Below are 25,255 nucleotides of genomic sequence, written 5' to 3' on the forward strand. Positions count from 1 at the left end.
AAGAGATGGCTAGATGGAGGGTTATCCATTAAAAAGGCTAGGTGAAGGGTCATGGCTATATGAAGGGTCATAGCTAGATGAAAGGTCATGGCTAGATTAAGAGTCATGGTTAGATGAAAGGTCATCCATTAAAAAGACTAGGTGAAAGGTCATGGCTAGATGAAAGGTCATCATACCATTACAACTTAGCACATGAAACATAGGCATAGCTAGAACAAGTCCAAATTACATAAAAAGATTAACACATGACTCAATATGTTATTATGATAAAACTAAAAGAAACATAGACATAAAAATCCAAATTACATAAAAGGATTAATACATGACTCATTATGTTATCATGATAAAACCAAAAGAAACATAGGCATACAATTTTATCATATGACTCACTAATGTTGGTCCGAGTAGGCCAGCTGGAGAGGGTTGAGTTGCCTGAAACACAAAAACAAGCACCTTTCTCGACTTTCAACTCATATTAATAAAGCGATTAAAACAGAATTAACAACTTAAAAGAAATAAGTAAAAGACCACTATTTACTTAGTTACAACTTAGATGATTGTTAATCCAAGGAAGATGAAAGCTCACGAAGAATCTCCTTCCCTAAAGGTGGAGAAGCCTTTTACACATAGTGAAAGCTCAGAAATGACTAGAAAACTGAATACCGAAGTTGTTACCTCTTTCCTAGGTTCAGAGATCTTTTTATAGACCCTGAAAAAATTTATCCAAAGGCTGAAGGCGCCTTCTATAGGGCTGGAAGGCGTCTCTAGTGAGGCTAAAGAATAAAATTTTATGCTTTCCTCAACGGCCAAAATTGCCTAGTTGAAGGCGCCTTCCATGGCTATGGAAGGCGCCTTCGCACTGTTCATTGAAGGTGCCTTTCATAGAAGGCGCGGAGTTGCCTTCAATAGCCTTTGAAGGCGCCTCTAGTGCACTTGCATCCCCATTTCACTCCTTTGCTTCTACGATCTCCTAGGTGATTTCGGCCAATGGAATAGGGCTCACCCGAACCCAATTTCCAGCCTTCTCCTCGAGCAACCTTCCTCCCCGACTTCTCATCCCTCGGACTACCACGCACGTCCTTCTCATCCACCGATGTACTCTTCCGCAGCACCTCGTCTCTCAGACGCACCGAGCCTATCGACTCTCTCCCATGCCGTCCTTCTCGCTAGCTGTATCTTCCGCTCTACTTCCTGTGCTCCAAGCTCCTACACACTTAGACACAGGGATCAAAATATAACATGTTCTAACTTAACTTGGTTGATCACATCATAAACAACCTTGGGGTTCCAACAATCTTCCTCTTTTTAATGTGAGCAATCCAAGTTTAGTTAGGGTAGACCAATCATAAAGTAAAGATAATAAAATTGCAATTATGCAATAAAGTGATTTCTTTTTTCAAATTTAAAATTTGAATTGAACTACTACCTCCCCCTAGACTTAATCTTCTCTTCTACCCCTTTGATCACATAAAAAATGGGGTACAAAAAAAACCTAAGTGTAAAAAAAAGTTTTAACAAAAAAAGATTAATTTTTTAAGTGACTCTTGCAAGTAAAAAGAAAATTCTAAGTGAAATTTGTAAGGAAAAAATTCTAAGTGAAATTTGCAAGTCAAGTCAAACTTGTTCTTCCCTACTCCCCCTTTTGATCACATTAAAATTGGGGTTTTTTTTAACTATTAAAAAAGTTTCTAACTGAAAAATAATTTAGTGTATTTATAAATACTTAACAGTTAATCAATTAAATACTTTATTTCATTAATTGACTTCCAGACTATGGCGAGACACTGGGCCTTCTTGGTTATTGGAGCAACAACCACTTTCTAGACAAAGCCTTTTAAAAAAATTAAACATTTAATTTTCTCACTGATGAGTATAATTAAAGTTTAATTTATAAAAGATTTTGAAACCCAATATAGGTTTCTTCCAACTAGGTTAATTAAAAATCTTTTAGAAATATTTTTCTGAGAAATTTTCCTAATTTTCCCCTTGTGGTAATTAAAATACCAGTTCAAATTATTATATTTCTTAATATTTTTATAATATAAGCATGCACGATTTTTCAAATATTCTATCTCTATTTTCAATTTGTCATTTTCTATTTTCAAATTATCACATAATTCTAGTGGACATGCTTTGGATAACCGTGTTTTCAAATCTATAATTTCTTTTTTTTTTTAACTTGGAACAGTTTTTTGATAGGAATTTAACAAATTTGAATAACTTATTAGGTGGAAAAGATCATACCTGACTTACTTTGTCGATCCCGTCATCCGTAGCTCCCCTTGAACTGCTACTTTCTTTTGATGTAGCTCCTCCTTCATCGATGCTCTCGATGCTCATTTCAGATGAGCTTGCTTCGTGTTCGTCTTCTTGATGACTAGCCATCAACGCAAGTCCAGAAAAGGCTTCGACCTTTCATTCAGACGACGTTTCGTCCCATGTCGCCTTAAGGTTCTTGTATTTGTTTGTTTGGACGGGCTTCTTGTCCTTGCCTTTGTTTGTTCTTCAATTTAGGGCAGTTGTCTTTTACATGCCCTTCTTCATTGCAGTGGTAGCATCTGATTGTTCTTTTTTTTCTGCCCTGCAGATGGTTATATTTTGTAGATTTAAATAATTTTTTTAAATTGTCATACCATCATTACTGTTTCATTGTCGTCAAGAGAGGATCTTGAATCTTGTACATCCATCGTTGCCTTAAAGGAAATGTTGTGTTTTGGCTCCTTCTTCGGATCTGCACATCTCGTTTCATGGACTTCAAAAGTAGAAAATAATTCTTATAAAGAAGTTGAATCTAAATCCTTAGATATGTAATAAGCATCTACTAATGATGCTCATTCAGTATTTCTAGGGAATGCGTTAAGCGCGTACCTTAGCGAATCTCGGTTACTTATATTTTCTCCGAGATTCGTGAGTCCAGTGATGAGATCCTTGATCCTTGAATGAAGGTGTACAACAATTTCACCTTGTTTCAGTTTGATGTTGCTAATATGGTTTCTGAGCAGATCCCGTCTCGCGAGTTTCACCTCCGAGGTTCCTTCGTGTAGTTCCTGGAATTTCTCCCAAAGCTCCTTCACAAACTCGCAAGCTCCGATCCGATTGACTTCTTGTGGCGATAGAATGTATAGTAGATGGAACTTTGCTTTGTCATTTTCCACGAAATCAGCCTGCTCCTTTTTGGTCCAGTGGTATTTTTCTTTGCCTTCGGGGTGCTATAAAACCAAATTCCATTATTAAAAATAAATCGAAATCAGTTTTGAAAAATACCTCCATCTTCTTTTTCCAGTTGGCGAAATCTCCCCTCGAACTTTGGTGGGTGGATTCTTGATCCGACCATCTCATGTGCTTTATTCGACGGTTAGTTCTCCTGAAGCTGTTAGGTTCTGATACCACTTGTTAGTCTGGGTAGGCCGATTGGAGAGGGTTGAGTTGCTTGAAACACTAAAACACGCACCTTTCTCGACTTTCAACTCAGATTAATAAATCAATTAAAATAGAATTAATAATTTAAAAGAAATAAATAAAATGCTACTATTTACTTCGTTATAACGTAGATGGTTGTTAATCCAAGATAGATGAAAGTTCACTAAGAATCTCCTTATCTGAAGGCGGAGAAGCCTTTTACACGCAGTGAAAGCCCAGAAATGACTAGAAAACTGAATACCGAAGTTGTTACCTTTTTCCTAGGTCCACGGGTCTTTTTATAGACCCTGGAAAAACTTATCCACGGGCTAAAGGCACCTTCCATAGGACTAGAAGGCGCCTCCAACGAGACCAAAGGATAAAACTTTATCCTTTCCGCAATGGCCAAAATTGCCTAGTCGAAGGTGCCTTCCATGGCTATGGAAGGCACCTTCACACTATTCATCGAATGCGCCTTCCACAGAAGACGCGGAGGCGCCTTCAACAGCCTTTGAAGGTGCCTCTAGTAGCACTTGCAGCCCCATTTCACTCCTTTACTGCTACGATCTCTTGAGTGATTTCGGCCAATGGAATAGGGCTCACCCGAACCTAATTTCCGGCCTTCTCCTCGAGCAGCCATCCTCCCCAGCTTCTTGTCCCTCATACCACCGCACGCATCCTTCTTGTCCACCGGTGTACTCTTTCGCAACACTTCGTCCCTCAGACGCACCGAGCCCGTCGGCTCTCTCCCGTGCCGTCATTCTCGCTAGTTGCGTCTTCCGCTCGACTTTCTGTGCTCCTAAGCTCCTGCACACTTAGATACAGGAATCAAAACATAACAGAACCTAACCTAATTTGGTTGATTATACCAAAAATAACCTTAGGGTTCCAACAACTAAGTCATCTTATTAGAAAGCAAGAAAAAACATAGATATAACTAGAATAAAAATTTAAAACACATAAAATTTAACATGTGACTCATCAAATTATCATGATGAAGAGCAAGAAGAAACATAGGCGTAACTATCCAATATCCGAAATTCCTAAGATCCAAGCCTACATATGATACAAAGTAATCATAAACTCGGGTTCAATTTTATGGTATTAAGATTTCTAGGAGCCAAACCTAACTTAACCTTCAAAGGTATACCCATTAATGTCCATCACAATATTAAAAGTAGGTTTTCACAATTTAAACTTTTATTATTGTTTAGTATGCAATAATAAAAATAAATAAATATAAAATATAAGAAGAATAGAAAAAAGACAATGCTAATTAAAGAGATTTAATTTTTATGTGCCTTTTTCATTTAACAAAGTTAACTGACAAGACCAAAACCCCTAGCCTAAACCTTATTCATCAATCATCATTAACCCTTTATACAAGTATATTAAACTTTCAATTTTACATACTATTATATACCTAGAGAATTCTCTTTCGGGAATTCATATACCAAAAAATCTTACTTTCAGGTCTTTTTTTTTATTTGCCAAGGTGATACTGGATCCGAATATATTTTTATTTTTAAAGTTATTTGAATCTTTTACAGTTTTTAGATTCTGAGTCTATTTAGATATTTAGGATGAATTTTTTTCTGTTATGATTTTTTTTTTATTTTAGTATTTTAGATCAATTTAAATACTTATTTGGTCGATATTAGAATGAGTTTTTGGAAAAATAATATTTTTTTGATGGTGCCATTTATTTCTTTATTTTTTGATATAATTAATAAATTTTAGAAGATTATTTTTAAGGTCGTATTTAAATTAACGAATTCCGTAAGTCACCAAATATATAGTTACTCTTGAACTATTAATATTTTCAGTTGGCAATCATTTGATCACTTTACTTTACCAGCACTTCCTATGTATCTATCTACGTCTCTTTGTATAGGAAGATGATACTTGTACACATACCCTTACATATAGGTGTACATGTTATAAACTTATTTCAAATTTAAAAAAAAAAATGATTTCTTTATCTGTAATTGTTTGATTTACTTTAAAAAATAATTTTAGATAAAAAATAGTATTATTTATTTCTTTCATTTTTTATTATTTGGGGGAAAATATTATTTTTATTAAAATTTAAGATTATTTTTGAGAAAAAAATTTACTCCCAAATTTCAAATGTTATTTTTATTTTAATTTAATATTTTTTCTTCAAACGGTTTCTTTTTTATTTTTGACTTATAAATCTTAAATCCTAAAAGCTAAATGACGAGCAAGGGGCGATATATTTGAACAAGATCGAAAAAAATTCTTGCAAAATGGGTAGTACTAGATAGGTCTTATGAAGAGGTTTTTAAATCTACTCTCGGATTTAGCGGAAAAAAGTGATAGTCGATGGTGGTGTGAAAGAGAGAGAAAATGAAAGCAAAACAATGGAAAGAATCGGGAGGAATAAGTAGGGATGTAAATAAGTCAAACTAAGTCAAGTCGAGTTTTGGGGTGTTCAAGCTTGTTTGATAAGATAACCGAGCCAAGCCAAGCCTAAAATGAACCAAACTTTTGAAATGAGTGTTCAAGCTTAGCTTGGTTTATTTTTTATGAGCTTGAGTTTGCTTGAAATTTGGCTTGAGCTTGGTTCATTTAGATGTTATCAAACTCTCAATTTAAGCTTGACTTGAGTTTGGTTCGAGCTTGGCTTGAGTTTGGTTCGAGCTTGATTTGTTTAGATGTTATCAAGCTCTCAATTCAAGCTTGTTTGATTGTTTGAAACTTTTAATTGTTTGATTGGTTATTAAGATTGATAATTTAAATTTATTTATTTATTTTATTTTATTATTTATTTAGCATATTGAAAAAAAATATTAATAAATATGGTTCGTGAACAATGTTCACGAACATTGTTCACGAGCGTTATTCATGAACGTTAACAATCTGAACACATATGTGTTCAAGCTTGTTTATTTAGCTTAACGAGCTGTTCAAGCTTGTTTGTTTAATTAATCTTATGTATATTGAACGAACATAAACAAGCTCTTACCAAGCCGAACACCAAGTTTGTTCGCGAACGTTTGATTCATTTATAGTCCTAGGAACAAGTGATTTGGAATGTGAGGAGAAAGAATATCTCATGAGAAATTTATTAAAGTACAATTGACTAATTTTAATAAAATTATATAATGTCGTGTGTACATTAAACATTATTCCTCTATGTTAGAGTTTGTGACCCGAATTCTATTTGGATCCGACCCGATTCGGTATCCTATATATATTGTAATTTAGGATTTCACATGGACTTTTATTCAAATTTTGTTGTCTTTGTTATTTGACCACCATTGCACAAAATTCAATATAGTGAAATTTTCTCCTCTTCCGTGGGTTTTTACCTGTTTTCCATGTAAATTTTTGGTGTTTTATTCGCTCTATATTTCATTAATTTTTAGTTGGATTATATCAAACTGATATCATAGCCTGGTTTGTTTTATTCCCCCCCCGAATGGCAACCATGAAGTACAATATTCCACTGTTAGATCCAAACACTAGATTCTCATTGTGGTAGGTGAAGATGAGAGATGTGTTGGATCGAGATGCGCTAGAGAGAGGGGGGGAGGGGTGAATAGCGCTCGTGGCTTTCACTTTTCGTTCATTTCGGAAATCTCAAAATGCGCAGCGGAATGGAAATAAAAGCAAACACAAAGAACAAAGACACCAAAATTTTTTACTTTGTTCGGAGCCTGTGGTGACTCCTACTCCAAGGCTCGCACGTGAATGCTTTCGATGGGCAAATACTAATCAATTCGCAATAGTACAAAGAATTACCATTGTAGTATAATAACTTTCGAAATAAACAGAATACCGACAGCTCTTGTGAGAAATTCCTCTCGAAGGATCGTCGTCGGAGCTTTCGGGCGTCGTGGAGGCATTTTCTGAGCAGCTCAAAAAAACGAAGGTTGTTCATTGAGTTATATTGTAGCTTCTGGTCGAGGCTCCTTAAATAGGTCATTCCAGGTGCCCGGAACCCCTCTGGGCGCTTAGACCACGTGCCTCGGCCACTCCGCGTGCGCCACGTCAGCTTCCCGATAAATTTTGGGTTCGGAGCGCCCGGACCAACTCTGGGCGCTCGGACCAGCTGGGGGCGCCCGGATCAATTCTGGGCACCCGGATCAATTTCGGGCACCCGGATCCCTTCGGGGCGCCCGGACCTGCTTTCTCCAACAACTTTATTTTTTGCAAAACGAAGTTAGTCCAGACATAAAACAATATAGAATATAAGAAATGCGACAGCCTCCGACTGTCCGGTTCTGACTTTGAGTTTCGTAAAAACTCTAAGTCGAACCGAGGATGTGTTCCCTCACCGGGGAACGCATCCTCACCTACTCCACTCAGGAGAGTATACCTGTTGTCAGTTGATCCTCCAGACCAACTGGACTTTTGTTCGGTGCTCGAGTCTTTCGGTCTTCCTGCTAGACGTCCCCTCCACGACCCGTTCAGACTTCCACCTGGTTCGCGACACCAGGACTTTCCACTTAGGGTTACCGCCCCCTATGATTTTTGTCCGAAGCTTCGACCCGCCAAGACTTTCCGCCTAGGGTTGCCACCCCCTAGGGTTTTCCTGCCTACCTATCCTCAGCTAGGACTTTAGCCTAAGATACCTTAAGGCTTTTCCTGCAAGCTCATTCAACACATTAGATCACCAATAATCTTAACTTCGAACTCTTTGCCATTATCAAAATCCAGGTTTGATTATCGGATGCTTCCCGTACCAATAATCTCCTCCTTTTTCATTATGGCAACAGAAATTCAAAGTTAAGTAAAAAAGACATAAAGAAATAAAGAAATAGTGCTGTTAAGAATTTCAATGAGTGTGCAAGCATAATTGAACAGTACAAGCATAAATAGATTTAAGCAGAAAGCTCCCCCTTAATAAAAGCTCCCTTAAATTTTCTTTATATAGATTTTTAGATTTGAATTTTCTTATACTCTCCCCCTTTGTCATATATCAAAAGAAACAGGAAAAAGAATGTAAAAAAAAACCAGAGAGGTGGAGAATTTTCTTAGCTTTTCGGTAGGTTTTGAAGAATCAAAACTTAGCTATCAACAAACTTAACTTTAGAAAGATAGATGAATTATAAAAAATTTTAGCTTTAAAAAGATTTTTAAAACCTTAAAGAGTAAATTTTTAACTAACTTAGCTAAAATAGGAGGTTGAAAAATATTTTGATAAACACTTAGCTTTTTAGAATAAATTTTCTCATAGACTTTTTAGCTAAGTGAATGAATTCTCAGGAGCTTAGTTTAAAAATAATTATTTTTCTTAAAGAAACTAAGTTTGGAAAGAAGTTTTTATCTAAGTTTGTTGACTTTGAAAAGTAACTTAGAAAAAAAATAGTGTAAAAAGAGCGAAAAAATATTTGATAAAACTTAAAAAAAATTAGAGATTCAAAAATTAATTTTACTTAGTTAAATTTGAAAAATACTTAGCTTAGATAGTATCAACTTGTAAAACTTTAGCTAAGTCCACTTTCACTTAGAAGAGTAAGTCCATTTTAAAGAAAAAGTTGGTTCTCTTTTCCAAAAATCCTAAAGTCCAAGCATGAGTAATTAAAAATTAAAACTAAATGCTTTAATTTCCTTAGCCAAATGTCTAACCATTAGCTACTAGCTGCTTACCTAAAAGGTAATAGCTTTCACTTGGTTAGTCAAGTTAAGTCAGTGATCTAGTTAGATTTGACTAAGACAGGATAACTTAACTTGATTACTGTAAATATGGTATTTATTGCCCAGACTTATATGTCGATGTACAGACATAAGCATTCTTAAGTTCAAGCAGTACCCTATGCATCTCATACCATTCTAAGTGTTTTCATACACAAGCAAGTTAAATCTAGTGTGCTTGTGAGATGCTCTGGCTAAAACTAGGGGTACATGATTTCTAGGAGTAAATTCCTAGGCTAAGTCCAAATTTTTGAAAACTAACAAAATTGGGATTTTGAAAACTATTTTTCCTAAAAATTTTAAGGATAATTTTAAAAGCAAACTAATTTAAAACATAGTAAGCAGAAATAAGTTCTATTCTACTAAGCACATCCCTATTTGTCTTTTAAGTGCACTGAACTCAAGTTCAGGTAAGGGCTTTATGAATATGTCAGTCATGTTTGATTTGGACTCAACATAGTTAAGCACAACATCACGCTTAGCTACGTGATCCCTTACAAAATGATGTTTTACTTTTATATGTTTAGTTCTTGGGTGGTGAATTGGGTTCTTAGTTAGAATAATTGAACTAAACAGTTATGTCAATTAATTAAATTAAGTTAATTAAATATTTAAGTTAATTAATTAGATTAAGTTGATTTGTTCAAGTTAGTTAATTAAGTTAATTTGATTAAGTTAGTTAATTTTAATTAGGTTGAAAATTAAGTTGAGTTTAATTTATTTGATAGGTTAATTAAATAGTTAAGTTAATGAGTTACATTAAGTGAATTAAATAGTTAAGTTAATTAATTACATTAAGTGAATTAAATTGATTAGATTGAATTAAGATTTAAATTAGGTTTAATTAAATTCAACTAAGTTCAACCTAGATTCATCTCACCCGATTCTAAGTTATCAATCAGGGAACCTTATGTATTTTTGTGAGATGTTTATTTTTAATTTAGATTATGTCTAAGGATTAATTTACATTTGAGTTAGACTTAGGTTTTCCAATTAGTCAATTAAATACATATTTCAAGGATCGGCTTCCAGGTTGTGGCGAGGCACTAGGCATTCTTGGGTATGAGATCATCCACCACTTCTAGACAGAGCCTTTCAAAGAAATTATATATTTAATTTTCTTTTTGAAATCCCTAGGTTTAACTAATCAAGTGTAAATTACGCCTAGGTCCTTAAACTAGCCTAATCTAAGCATGCATAAAAATAAAGTAGAAAATAACAATTACCAAACAATTCTATTTATTTATTAAGACAGTTTTTCTATTGCCTCCCCCTGGATCATAACCTCGATATGGTCTATCAAGGTAATGTACTTGATCCTTAGGGACCCAATACTGACCAAGTCCAACATAATTGACCAAGTTAGACTTGGGTACCCATGCTTGGACTACCTTTCTATTTGGTCTATTAACAAGTGGCAAATATGAATGGTATTTTCTTTTTGTTCTAAATCCTAGTCCAGATAGATTGTATACGACCTTCTATTTTTCAAGAATCATGTCAAGATTCTTGGAGTCCAGTGTCAACTGTTCCAATGCAATCTTCAAATCCTTGACTTGAGTTTTCAGGCTCCTCAAGCTTTTGTACTTGAGTTGAGGTTCCTGTCTGAATCGGGTCAGTCAAGGATTCGGAGATAGTCACTTCTTTAAGAGTTGTTACCTCCTTTAGAGGTGATTTGATCTGAATGTTAGATTTAGCTAATTTATGCATCAGATAATTAAGTAAGTTATATAACCGGGAAGTACTTACAGAGGGGTTAGGTCCTTCAGAAACGGATACGGATCCGTGGCTTCTCTCGGACTCAGCTTCCGATTCGTCCTCACTTTCGGATTCGGTGACTTGGTCCCGGGTCGTCATTGCAAGGAAACTCGTCTGTTCGAGTTCTTCATCGTCAGACTCTTCTAAAGAAGACTCGTCCCAAGTCACCTTCAGAGCTTTCTTCTTTCTCTGCTTCTTCGCATTCTTCTGATTCGGACAATTTGCTTTGATATGTCCCTTTTGATTGCAACCGTAGCAGATTACTTCAAATTTCATCTTTGAGCTTGGTTGGGCCTCCTTGGATTGGATCACCTTCTTTATGTCCTTCTTGTTGAAGTCCTTCTTCTTTTTGTAGAGTTTTCTCACCAAGTTGACGAGTTCGGCTGTGAGTTCATCGTTGTCATCTTCTGAATCCGATTCTTCTTCTGACTCTGGTTCGGTTTTGCGTCTTGCTTTTGGTTTGCTTGTACCTACAATCAAAGTTATACCCTTCTCAGTCGATCGAGCGTTACCTTGTTCATGTAATTCAAATTCAGCAAACAACTTGTCTAGTTTAATTGAAAAGAGATCCTTGGATACTTTGTAAGCATCTACCATGGATGCCCACAAAGTAGTCCTCGGAAACCCATTAAGTGAATACCTGATTATGTCTCTATTTTCCACCTTTTGTCCCATTGCGTGGAGACCGTTGAGGAGGTCTTGAATGCGTGCATGCAACTGGCTCATCGTTTCACCTTCCTGTAATTTTATATTATATAATTTATTAAGAATGAGATCCCTCTTACTTACCTTGGTGCCGGATGTTCCTTCATGTAATTCAATCAGCTTCTCCCATAGTTCTTTGGCGCTCGAGAACGGGCTGACGCGATTTAACTCCTCTTTCATCAGTCCACATTGTAGAGTGCAGGTCACCTTGGTGTTGGCTTCTACTTTCTTTATCAGAGTTGCGTCCCAATTCTCGTATGATATTGGCTTGTCGGCACTGTCAGTTGGGAGTTCCAGGCCAGTTTTGACATCATCCAGACTTCAAAGTGTGTTTGAAGGTATGACTCCATTCGACCCTTCCAGTGGCTAAAGTCTTCTCCGATGAAGAGCGGAGATCGAGCTGTACTATAGCCTTCTTGAAGAGCCATAGAAACTTGCACAAGGAAAAATAAAAAAAGACTTGTCCCAGGACTTGAGCCTGGATTAGTAGTGTGGGTTAAAAAAAAATTAACACACGATCTCGAGTGGTGTTGCACCAACTTCGAGAAAAATTCACAACTCTCGAGTGGTGTTACGAAAAAAAAATCGGATGGCGACAAGAATATTGATTCCGATTGACTCCGAAAAATTGAAAATCACAACGAAAAATAGGCTTGACTGGTGGTTGCACCAAATCGAAGTGACCCCGCTCTGATACCAATTGTTGGATCGAGATGCGCTAGAGGGGGGGCGGGTGAATAGCACTCGTGGCTTTCACTTTTCGTTCATTTCGGAAATCTGAAAATGCGCAGCGGAATGGAAATAAAAGCAAACACAAAGAACAAAGACACTAAGATTTTTTTACTTGGTTCGGAGCCTGTGGCGACTCCTACTCCAAGGCCCGCACGTGAGTGCTTTTGATGAGTAAATACTAATTAATTCAGAATAGTACAAAGAATTACAATTGTAGTACAATAACTTTCGAAATAAACAGAATACCGACAGCTCTTGTGAGAAATTCCTCTCGAAGGATCATCGTCGGAGCTTTCGGGCATCGTGGAGGTGTTTTTTGAGCAGCTCGAAGAAGCGGAAGTTGCTCGTTGAGTTATATTGCAGCTTCTGGTCAAGGCTCCTTAAATAGGCCATTCCAGGCGCCCGGAACCCCTCCGGGCGCCTAGACCATGTGGTTCGGGCACTCCGCGTGCACCACCTCAATTTCCCGATAAATTTTGGGGGTGCCCGGACCTGCTTTCTCCAACAACTTTATTTTCTGCAAAACAAAATTAGTCCAGGCATAAAACAATATAGAATATAAGAAATGTGATAGCCTCCGACTGTCCAGTTTTGACTTTGAGTTTCGTAGAAACTCTAGGTCGAACCGACGCTTAATGTTCCCTCACCGGGGAACGCATCCTCACCTACTCCACTCAGGACATTATACTTGTTGTCAGTTGATCCTTCAGACCAACTGAACTTTTACCTGTAAACTCATTAAACACATTAGATCACCAATAATCTTAACTTCGAACTCTTTGCCATTATCAAAATCCAAGTTTGATCGTCAGATGCTTCTCGCACCAACAGGATGTTCTGGTGCAGAGGGATTTAGATGATGCTTTATTAGGGATTGATAATATATCACTATCATGGATCTCTGAGGAGAAGAGTCGCAAGGATCACAAATCTCACTCTCAAATTCATCTGCATCTGTTGAATCAGATTCTTCAGGGCTGCTTGAAAGAAACGTCGGTTGTGACACTGTGGAGAAAATTGGAGCAATTGTGTATGACAAAAAGTCTCACCAACAAGTTACATAGAAGCAACATCTCTACTCACATTGAATGTTAGAAGGTACGATTCTAGAAGACCACTTGACGGTGTTTAAGGAAATCGTCTCTGATTTGGAATCCATGGAAGTAAAGTATGATGAGGAGGACTTAGACTTAATTTTACTGTGTTCGCTACCTACCTCGTATGCGATTTTCAGAGATACAATTTTATACACTCGTGATTCCTTAACACTGGATAAGGTGTATGATGTTTTACTGTCTAAGGAAAAGATGGATAAGCTTGTAGGTGGATTAGAGGCAAAGAGTGAAAGTCTAGTTGCTCGAGGGAGACCTCATGAGAGAAGTTCAGGTGGTAATTCTGGGCTGGCCGAAGTCCGGGAATAACAAGGACAAGATGTGTCCGTATTGCAAGAAGAAGGGTCACATTATGTCAAAGTGTTACAAGTTGCAGAATAAGAACAACAGGTCTGAGTAGAAGGGAAAATAGCGAGAGAAATCTGGCGTTACTGACGTTGCTGAAGACTATAGTAATGGAGAACTTCTAGTCGCATCTAATGGCGACTCTAGATCCAGTAAGGAATGGATTCTGGATTCCACTTGTATGTTTCATATGTGTCCCAATCGAGACTGGTTTGCTACATATGAAACTGTCTCAAAAGATAATGTCTTGATGGGAAACAATGCCTCTTGTAAGATTGCTATTATTAGATCAGTCAGGGTGAAGATGTTTGATGGAGTCGTCCAAATCTTGGCTAATGTAAGGCACGTTCCAAATATGAAGAGAAATTTGGTATCTATGAGTACCCTTGATTCAAAAGGGTACAAGTACACTGGTGAAGGTGGAGTTCTAAAGGTCAATAGAGGGTCTCTTGTAGTGATGAAAGGGATCAGAAGCACTGTCAGTTTATAGTTACGGATGATGTTGCTGTTGCAAGTTCGTTTATGTCTGATTTTGATGTCACGAAACTTTGGCATATGTATCTCGGTCACATGAGTGAGAATGGAATGATCAAATTGAGCAAAAGAGGACTTCTTGATAGACATAGTATTACGAAGCTGAAGTTTTGTGAGTAATGTGTTCTTAGGAAGAATAAGAGGGTCAAGTTTTCAGTGGGCATCCACAACACAAAGGGGACACTTGACTACATACATTCTGATCTTTGGGGGCTATCGAGAGTGTTGGTTGCTATACCTGGAGACCACTCTAGTTCCCCTGTATAAAAATTTTATACAAGCATAGAACTTTCCTAGCTACCCTTGTGCTCTACCAAAGTTCAACTTGGATTGCAAACAGAACTTAACATTATTAATCCAAGTTGTCCTTCAGAAGTTAAATTTGGATTGGGAACGATGCTTAAATTCTTACTCCAAATTTAACCGATGTGTTCTTCTTAAGTTAAATTATATTACAGAAGTTGATCAAATATCCATTTCAAGGATCGACTTCCAGGTCAAACGTGGCGAGGCACATGACCTTCTTGGGTATGGGAGCATCCACCACTGCATAGACAAAGCCTTTCAAAGAAATTAGATATTTAAACTTCTTAAGTAACCTAGGTTTAACTACGAAAACCTCAATAGAAGCACAATATCGAAACATAAAATCGAAACGAAAAATTGATTACAAAAATGATGACTAAAAATTGATAGCCTCTTGTGTTTGGTTTTCAAAATCTATACAAAAGATGAACTAGTTATGATGCGGAATTAAATAACTAGTTATATCTTTTGTAGCTTATAGACCTCACGATCTTCTATTGTATTCCTCTTCTTATCTCGGACGTCGTGTGGGTGACGATCTACCAAGACGAGACTCCACCAAAACCTTCTTCTTCCTTCCAAGTTTCGGCCACCAACAATCTCCTAGAGATGAAGAACTTCGGCCACCAACCAAGTTCCAAGGGATGCTAAGAAACAATGTCTCCTATCTCTCCTTCTTCCTCTAACAACACTACAACAAAATCGCTCATAGACATCAGTGGAACAACAACGATTTTAGGCTAAAACCGATGTCTTTGAGTATTTTACATCGGTTTTTCTAAAAACCGGTGTCTATGAGCGCAGATTTTAGCTCATAGACATCGGTTTTTTAGGCGATGTCTATGAGCGCCCCTTTTTTCGTTAATAGACATCGATTTTAACATCGGTTTTTAAAATCCGATGTTAATGAACCCAAATAAAATATTTTAATTTTCCCCACAAGCCAAAATCTGCCTAAGTGTTTTCCCTTCAAACCTAAATCTTTATCCCGCCCCTTCCTCCGCGCGACCATCTCTCTGGCGATAACCTAAACCGAAACCTAAACCTCCGACCATCCGACCATCTCTCTCAGCCTAAACCTAAACCTCCGACCATCTCTCTCAGCCTCATCTCCCTCTTCCCCTTCTTGAATCTCTTCCCCTTCTTAATCGTCTGATTGCTAAAGGTTGAGGATGGGGTTTGGGGTTAACCTCTCTATAAAGCGCCGAAGCCTTTTCTTTTCCCCCGACTTTCTCCTCTGTTCTTCCTCTGCTTCTCACGACTTCGGACTTCACGCGACCGAGACCGGCGATTTCTTCTTCTCTCGGTGGCACCGGCGAAGAGCGGACCTTGGAGCGTTGAGAGGAAGAGAGGTTAGTTACAGCCAAACCTTCTTTCTCCCCGATCCCTTCCTCCCTTCTCTGATCTCGGTGAACAACGGCGACGGATCTCGATCGATGGATTTCGCCGGCTGTCGGGAGGGAACCAAGGGCATCGGCGTTGGATCAGGCCAACATCGATTGTTTGGAGGAGGCCCACCTTCCATCTGCCGCTCCTCGACGAGGCTGAGGCATGGTGATCTCGAATCCCTCGTCTTCCGCAATCGATCCCGAACTGGTGATCTCCCACAGGTTCTCCGAGGTACTTCTCCGTCCTGCTCTATTGCCCTTCGGTTATGCCCTTTGTTTCTTCCCTTTTTTTATTTCGTTTTCCTTTATTTTTCCAGACCTCGTTTTGTTATACAGAAAGGTTAGTTCCGGAAGCTCTCGGATTCTTTGCCTCCTTCACGCTTCATGAAATCCGCTCATTTCATTTCGTTTGACTTTCTTCCTCGTCTGTTTGTTCTTGTTAATAGAGATGTAGCACTCTACGCTCTAGGCATCGGAACTTTCTTCCTCGGTGAACGAGAAGGAACTCAGCTACGTTTACCATAAAAATGGACAAAAGTTCATCAAGGTCAAAAATTGAAGTTTTATACACACACACACTAATCCAGTTATATTTTCAATTTTGTGCCTTTTAGTTTAATTCACAAGTTCTTTGCATTGGTGATTTTTTCTTGAAAAAGTCCTATTAATTGTTTTTCTCTGCTCTGTGAATATGCTAATTCTTAGGCGTATAACCTTTGGTAATGAACTTCCTAGGGAAAAAAGTCAAATTTCCTTGTTATGTACCTTCTTGATTCATAATGATATATTATTACTTAATATAAATGATATCCTTACTATGTGATCACTCTTATGAAATGTAACTTTCTCCTTGTGTCTTATGCTTCAGTGTAATATTGCAAAGTATTATTTTTCTTACTTGTTACCAGAGCTGTAGGTTTGCCTCATAATGTTCTAGTCCATCTAACATCAAGGAAGAGACCATAGCATGATGTATATCATGATTTCCCCTCCCCATCTCTCTACTTTATCATTGCACAAAATTTCTTTCTCTTCCATGTCTCAGCTCATTTACTATCTCCACTTATTGTATCTTCATGATCTCTCGTTATCTCCTTCACTCTTCAAACTTATCTTGTCATGCTTGCTTTGGCATGCCCTCATGATCTTTTCAGCCACTACGTATTAATACTCATCGATGTCTTATTTGCTCTTGTTTCCTTTGAAAGATGATAAATTAAAATGATAGACTTATAAGAAAGACAAAAAGTTGAGGGAACTGACAATTTTCTTTTCTTGGACAAGTATGCATAGAGAAATAATTTTCTAAACAATTTATAATGGTATAAATTGGATAGCCTGCTCAGGTAGAGTATTTGCCACTATAATTTATTTTAATTGGTAGAGTACTCGGGGGCTAAGTAGCCCATGGCAACACTTGTTTATAATATCTTTCCAGGAGTACGCTAATTTGTTTTGTTTTCATCATATCTTTCCAGGAGTGCCACAAGAATGGAGTTATGCACCGGGATCTTAAACCTGAGAACTTCTTGTTTGGGAACAAAAGGGAAAATGCCCCATTGAAGACGATTGACTTCGGGTTGTCTGTGTTTTTCAAACCTGGTAATTCAATTGCAGGATGTTTCTTTTTCAGTTGGTCGTCTTACATGTTATCTAAGTTGTTAAAAGTAAAGATTCATATGATTCTTACTTTAGTTGATGCCCACTTTCTACCTACAATTACTCATGGAAAAGGTGGTCTTAATATTACAAGCTAGCTAGTTAGTTTCTGAATTTTAATAGTCTTCCTTTCGATCCCAGGTGAGCGCTTTAATGAAATTGTCGGCAGTCCTTATTACATGGCACCAGAGGTTCTAAAGAGAAATTATGGGCCTGAAGTTGATGTCTGGAGTGCAGGTGTTATCTTATACATCCTTCTTTGTGGGGTGCCTCCATTTTGGGCAAGTATTTTTCATTCATAGGATAATAAAGCCATTTTAGACTTCCAACTGTATATCACTCAATTATAATTTCTTGCAAGTCCATCAAACCAAGATGTTTGCATCTGGCATGCTTCTAAGAACCAGTCGTGTAATTCCTTGTCTCAATGCAGAAACTGAACAAGGTGTTGCCCAAGCAATTCTTCGTTCTAACGTAGATTTTAAAAGAGAACCATGGCCAAAGGTTTCTGATAGCGCTAAAGACCTTGTGAGGCATATGCTTGAGCCAGATCCTAAGAAGAGGTTGACTGCTCAGCAAGTTCTTGGTAACTCTTGGCTCCTTGATACCTTTTCTCAATTCTTGGCACTTCTAAAACTTGTATCTTGGCTCTGTTTTCATGTAGCTATATTTCTAATACTATGTTTTTCTTTTGTGAAACTATTGATTTATCATTTTCTCTCTCAAGTGGATGGTTAGTAATGAGCCATGCCAGTATCTCATACAAGTCGAGATGGCAGTATTATTCACTCTTCATAAAGAGATTTATTTATAGTTTTGCTAGTTTCTTTGCATATCATGCATGCTTTGTAAGAGCAAGAGAAGTGTATCCTGATTTCTTTGTTAATAACTTCATTTTAATAATTTTTCCCAAGTCATGCTTTGCTTTACAACCTAACCATCCACAAGCATTGTCAAGCCTTGGCAACATATATATACATGGATTGGTAAGCTTTAGAAATGTTTGATGACAACTGTACGGATAGTTTATTTTTGTTCCTTAATGAAACTTCTCTTCATGCAGTAATATGATGAGTGTTGTTGCATCATTCTATAAGGCAATTTTAGCAGTTACAACAGGGATATCTGTGCCCTTCAACAACTTGGCTATTATATACAAGCAACAGGTAGAGTACTATATCTGCCTTTTTCATTGCTAGTTTGAGAGTTACTGCATATTGCCTCATTTAATAGAAGAAAGTCATATAATTTGTCTATCATCTTCTTTGTTGTCTTTGCCCCTAGTTGGAAATTGATAGTTCTCTTGTGGTTTTCTCTTCATGTTGAGTTACCTTTGTTCGATGGGCTGTTGTTGTAGTTGGCGAGGGTTCTTTCTGCGACAGCGGCAGCACAAAAGGCTGCAGTCTCAGCGGAAAAGGCGCCTGTTGATGCTGGTGGTTTCAAGCTATGTCACTCTTGGATCGTTCAGCTGGGATCAAGACAATGACAAGATAAAGGTATTTTTTGCGTTGGTCGTTGGGAATTGTTATCAGGTTTATGTAGTTCAAGTATTATATTTTGATCCATCAAGTTAAGCCTTGGGGCAACATTTAGGTCTCTGCATTACTACATGAAGACAAACATTTTACCTGACAAAACCTATCACTGCTAACAATTATAGGTACTATATTGACCTCCCTGGCTTCCTCTACCCAGGAACGTGTGAATCTGACCACAACCAGCTAATGTGGCTCTGCCTTTGTATGCTACTATCAAGCATTACTTCTGTATTTTTTACCTTACAACATGTGGAACCTTGAGACATCCTAAGGAGTGCAAAGGATAGCAAAGCATGTACAATATATTCAATGCAGGCAGAAGATTCATGTTTATGAAAAATACTGGATTCATTTGTGTGCTCTTAACATATCTATTCCTACAACGTTGTTATCTAGGATTAGCATTTATTTTGTTAAATGTGATTTATGCACCTATAATTATTCTGGTGAAGTTAGCATTCTATTAAACTAGATTATGACCTTTGCAGAGAACTTATTGGTAACCAAGGACTTTGTGAAGATAGCAAATTTTGGCCTTGCTCGTGAAGTTCATTCGAAGCCACCATTCACAGAATAGGTTTCAACACGCTGGTAAGCATGTTTATGACAAGCACTTGTGATCTTATATTTTTTATTTGATACATGTACACATTTGTTTTAGTTATTTGACATAGGGTGGATTTATGTGTTTTTACAGTTTACAAATCTCAAGTACTCTCCAGAGTTGAAATTGATGAAATGCAGTTCGAGTGGGCTGAATGCATGCTAGATTACATTTGAAGTGCGGTTCTACCTTGATGTGTTAAAAGAATGTTCTACCTTAATTTTGATATCTATTAGCTAGCTTTTGATGTAAAAAGAATGTTTGGGTATTTTATGGATATTGTTGTAAGAAGATTATTTATATAATTTGTGAATATTTGTGTATTTTATGGATATTATTGAATGAAGAATATTTGTACAATTTGTGAATATTTGTGTATTTTTTTTTGTTATTGTCGGTTTTAAAATCAAATCTGTGCTGTTAAAAAAAAATACATATTACATCGGTTTTCCACCGATGTAAAACCGGTGTTATAAAGTAATATTACATCGGTCATTTACTGCTGCCAAAACTGGTGTTATTAACATACAATATTACATCGGTTTTACACCGTGTATGAAACAGTGTCGTTAAGTGATACTACACCGGTTAATAACCGATTCGAAAACCGGTGTCGTTAAGTGATACTACACCGGTTTTAACCCGATGTCTAAAATGGCAGACTTTTAACATCGGCTTCATAGACATCGGTCGAAAATCAAATAGACACCGGTGGAAAACCGATGTCTATGAGCGATTTTGTTGTAGTGCAAGATCCGGCCACCAACAACGTAACTCCTAGAGATGAGATGCCACTGGCCACCATGGAAGAAGAATAGGGGAAGAAGAGGGCTGGCCACCACCAAGGAAGAGAGGAGAGGAATAATAGATGTGTTATTGTGAGGTGAGACACCTCTACCCTCTCTTTTATATTCCTTGGTCTTGGCAAATAAGGAAAGTTTTAAACATAATTAAAACTTTCTTATATTCTTTGCCAATGTCTAAGAAGGAAAATTTAATTAAAACTTCCTTATAAACCTTTAATGGCTGACCCCTACCTTATTCTCCAAACAAGGAAAGTTTTAAACAAAAAAATTAAAACTTTCTTAATTGTTTCCGGTAAGAAATTTTAATTAGAAAATTTCTTTTTTTTTAAATCCCTTCATGGTTGGTTATAAAAGGAAAGTTTTATAAATTAAAATCTCTCTTTTAAAACATATGAATGGTTACAAAAATGAAAGTTTTATCAAAAATTAAAATCTTTATTTAAATTACAAATAAAGAAAGATATCAAACATTTCTCTTAATCCTTTGTAGAAAGCTATAAAAGAAAATATTTATAATTTTAAAACTCTCTTTTGAAACCATAGCTTCCGCATAAGGAAAGATTTAAAATTTATCAAAAAATTAAAATCTTCCTTTTAACTACAAATAAGGAAAGATATCAAACCTTTCCCTTAATCCTTTGTAGTAAACTATAAAAGGAAATATTTATAATTTTAAAACTCTCTTTTAAAACCATAGCTTCCACATAAGGTAAGATTTAAAATTTATCAAAAAATTAAAATCTTTCTTTTAACTACAAATAAGGAAAGATATCAAACATTTCTCTTAATCCTCTGTAGAAAGCTATAAAAGGAAAGATTTATAATTTTAAAACTCTCTTTCAATGTGAATGTGGCTGGCCACCCTTTCTTGGGCTCCAAGCTAGGGCCGGCCACAACTTTAACCCATCTAATCTTGATTTGGCCGACCCTAGCTTGGGCTCCAAGCTTGGCTTGGCCGACCACCTTAAGGTGGGTAAGAAAGTGGGTATTGGTGGATATAAGACTTTGTAAATAAGAGGCTACAATAGGGACCGAGAGGAGGAATTGGTTTTGGTCTCCCGATGAGCTTAAGCTTCCCGTGTTCGCCCCGAACACCCAACTCAAGTTCATCAATAATAACTCATACCACTAAAGAGTTATTATTGCACTACCGCACCAATCCCATATTACTATATGGGCTCCTTCTTATCATGAGTGTGTTAGTCTCCCTGTGCTTAAGATATCGAATGCCCATTAATTAAATAAGCTACTGACAACTCACTTAATTAATATCTAGCTCCAAGAGTAGTACCACTCAACTTCATTGTCATGTCGGACTAGGTCCACCTGCAGGGTTTACATGACAATCCTTATGAGCTTCTCAAGGGGACATCATCAACCTAGATTACTAGGACACAGTTTCATTCTATACTCAACAACACACCATATAAATAATATTATTTCTCAACTTATCAGGCATGTTGATTTAACGAGCTAAATCGCACCCTTTGATAAATCAAAGAAATAAATATTAAATATACGTGCTTGTTATTATATCATGATTAAGAGTACACACTTCTATAATAACAGAGGTATTGTTCTTTTATATAGTCAGTATAAAAAGATACTACCTCAAATGGTCCTGCTCAATACACTCATAGTGTACTAATGTAATTTATTAGTCAAGATAAACTAATACCTAATTACACTACAACCACTCCAATAGTTTGTCCCATTTCATCTTGGTTGTGAGCAACTGTTTATAATTTATAAGGAACTGATAATATGAACTTCTGTGTGTCTCCTCACACCATGTTATCGACAATATAAATTAAATGGACAACTACACTTAGCATAAATGTAGACATTTGACCAATGTGATTCTTATTTCTAAATAAATGTTTATACAAAAGCTAGGCTTTTAGTATACATTCCAATAGAGAGTGCCATCTAAGGGTGGCACGTTCTACATGTTAATGATTATTGATGATTTCTCCAAGAAGGTTTGGGTATTCTTTCTGAAAAAAATAGTGACATTTTTACTACCTTCAATGAGTGGAAGATCATGATAGAGAAGCAGACAGGGAAGCAAGTGAAGCGTCTTCGAACTGATAATGGCTTAGAGTTTTGTTCTAATGAGTTCAATGCCTTATTTAGAGCTACGAGAATTGTAAGGCACAATACAGTTCATCACAATCCTCAACAAATTAGCGTAGTAGAGAGAATGAATCAAACTTTGATGGAGAAGGTGTGTTGTATGCGCCTCAACGCTAGTTTACCAAAGTCTTTATGGGCTGAGATAGCTGCCTATGCATGTCATCTTATCAACCGCTCTCCCTCAATTGCAATCGACAAGAAAACTCCACAAGAGGTATGGTTTGGTTCTCCTTCAAGTTATTCTGACTTGAAGATTATTGGATGTCCAATGTATGCTCATGTGGATAATGGAAATTTGGAGCCTCGTTCGGTGAAGTGTGTGTTCATTGGTTTCAAGCAAGGAGTGAAGGGATACAAGCTTTGATGTCTGGAGACCAGAAAGGTCATCATTAGTAGGGATGTCATTTTTTATGAGACTAGTATGCTTTATGATTCTCTGTCCAAAACTCCATCAGAAATAAGCAAGATTCAGTCAAGCACACAGGTGGAGCTTAAGGTTTGATCAGAATCTGTGATAGAGCCTACCTTAGATTCTGTGGATGTTGCTAGTTCCTCCTCACAAGCACCTCAACCATATTCCATTGCAAGAGATAGGCCTCGAAGGGAAAATATCAAAGCTGCACAGGGATTCGCAAAATCTAATTTGGTAGCTTATACCTTGAAAGTGTCTGAAGAAATTGATTCTAGTGAAGAACCTGCTACATATTCAAAGGCAGTTAGCAGTGACAGCTTTGATAAGTGGATGATTACTATGCAAGAAAAAAATGGAACACTTCACAAGAATAGTACATGGGATCTAGTGAAAATACCCAAGGACAAGAAGACAGTGAAATGCAAGTGGGTGTTTAAGCTGAAAGAAGGCACACCAGGTGTCGAAGACACGAGGTACAAGGCGAGACTTGTTGCAAAAATCTATAGTCAGATTTCAAGTGTTGACTTCACTGATGTTCTCCCCTGTTGTGAAGCACAGTTTGCTTCATTTTTTACTTGGTATCGTGGTGCTACACATCTTGAGCTTGAGCAGTTGGATATGAAAATTGTGTTTTTACACGGAGAACTTGAGGAAGACATCTACATGCAATACCAGAGGGTTTTGTAGTTTCAGGAAAGGAAGATTATGTTTGTTGGTTGAAGAAGTCCCTTTACGACTTGAAACAGTCACCGAGGTAGTGGTACAAGAGGTTCAATGCTTTTATGACCTGTCATGACTTCACGAGGAGCAATTTTGATAGTCATATTTACTTCAGAGGGAGTCGAGATGGGTTGCCTATTTATCTACTCTTGTACGTTGATGATATTTTGATTGGAGTCGAGGATCTGAGAGAGGTCAGAAAGGTGAAGGCGCAACTCAGTAAAGAGTTTTAGATGAAAGATTTAGGTGCAGCAAAAAAGATACTTGGAATGAAGATTAGGAGATAGAGCAGCAGGGAAATTGTACCTAAGTCAGAAAGGGTACATTGAAAATGTTCTTTATCATTTCAATATGCAAAGTGTAAAGCCTGTAAGCACTCCTCTAGCTATTCATTTTAGACTCTCATCTTCTTTGTCACCAAAGTCAGATGCAGATGATGAGTACATGTCCAGAGTTACATATTCTAGCACGGTCGGTTCCCTTATGTATGTCATGGTCTGGTCACGTCCTGATTTAGCTCATATAGTGAGTTCCGTTAGCATATATATGACCAATCCTAGTAAAGAGCATTGGAAAGTAGTTCAATTGATTTTCAGATACTTACGAGGTTCTACTGATGTGTGTCTGCAGTTTGGGAGGACTAGAGATGGAGTGGTTATATATGTCAATTCTGATTTCGTCGGAGATGTTGATAAGAGAAGATCGCTTATGGGTAATGTTTTCAGTGTTGTTGGTTGTGCTATTAGTTGGAAGCCAGCTTTACAAGCTACAGTTGCATTGTCAATCACAGAGGTCGAGTACATGGCAATTACAGAAGCTTACAAAGAAGCTATTTGGTTGAAGGGATTATTTGGTGAGCTTAGTAAAGACCTGCAAACCACTATAGTCCTTTGCGAGTGTCAGAGTGTTATTATTTTTCTCACAAAGGATCAGATGTTTCATAAGAGGATCAAACACATTGATGTGCGGTATCACTTTGTGTGTGATGTGATTGCTCGTGGAGATTTTTGTTAAGCAAAGTTAGTACGCATTATAATCCTACAAATATGATGACCAAGTCACTTCCTTAACAAGTTTGAGCGCTTGAACTTGATTTGTCTTCATTGTTGAGTGATGCCGCTAAAGGGGTCTTGAGGAAGATGTAAAGTTTCTGTGCTATCGAAGATTAGAATTCGTGTCAAGGTAGAGATTGTGACCCGAACCCGATATATATATATATATAGGGTTTCATAGGGACTTTTATTCAAATTTTGCTGTCTCTATTTGTTGATCACCATTGTACCAAATTGGATATAGTAAAATTTTCTCCTCTTTTGGTTGGGGGTTATCCTTGATAACCTTGGTTATCCATCCAAGATTATCAACAAAAACCCTGTTTGGTTTAATTAATCAGCGATTCCCGAATAATGATTCATGTCCGACACGTCAACAAAAGGG

General features: G+C 37.1%; 1 protein-coding gene across 2 annotated transcripts; it reads left to right on the forward strand.

Annotated features, from left to right (window-relative positions):
- The first annotated feature begins 17,744 nt into the window (after positions 1-17,744).
- Positions 17,745-19,897, forward strand: LOC122049249 (calcium-dependent protein kinase 7-like). Of its 2 annotated transcripts, XR_006130896.1 has the most exons (6): positions 17,746-17,887; positions 18,036-18,188; positions 18,666-18,768; positions 18,960-19,098; positions 19,629-19,731; positions 19,838-19,897. XR_006130896.1 is itself a non-coding variant. In XM_042610661.1 (3 exons), the coding sequence occupies exons 1-3, from the start codon at positions 17,782-17,784 to the stop codon at positions 18,671-18,673; spliced, it is 267 nt and encodes an 88-aa protein (XP_042466595.1). In that variant the 5' UTR covers positions 17,745-17,781; the 3' UTR covers positions 18,674-18,935. The 2 variants fall into 2 exon arrangements, 1 of the variants encoding a protein (XP_042466595.1); XM_042610661.1 differs by lacking the exons at positions 18,960-19,098; positions 19,629-19,731; positions 19,838-19,897 and having other exon boundaries at positions 17,745-17,887; positions 18,666-18,935.
- Positions 19,898-25,255: the final 5,358 nt, after the last annotated feature.

The sequence above is a fragment of the Zingiber officinale genome, chromosome 2B (assembly GCF_018446385.1).
Source record: "Zingiber officinale cultivar Zhangliang chromosome 2B, Zo_v1.1, whole genome shotgun sequence".
In the NCBI taxonomy this organism is placed as follows: domain Eukaryota; kingdom Viridiplantae; phylum Streptophyta; class Magnoliopsida; order Zingiberales; family Zingiberaceae; genus Zingiber; species Zingiber officinale.

Excerpts from the sequence above, each read along its gene's own strand:
- LOC122049249 (XM_042610661.1), top strand. The coding sequence starts at position 17,782 with ATGGCACCAGAGGTTCTAAAGAGAAATTATGGGCCTGAAGTTGATGTC. Across the intron at positions 17,888-18,035 it reads GGTGCCTCCATTTTGGGCAA|AAACTGAACAAGGTGTTGCC; the intron begins GTATTTTTCATT and ends GTCTCAATGCAG.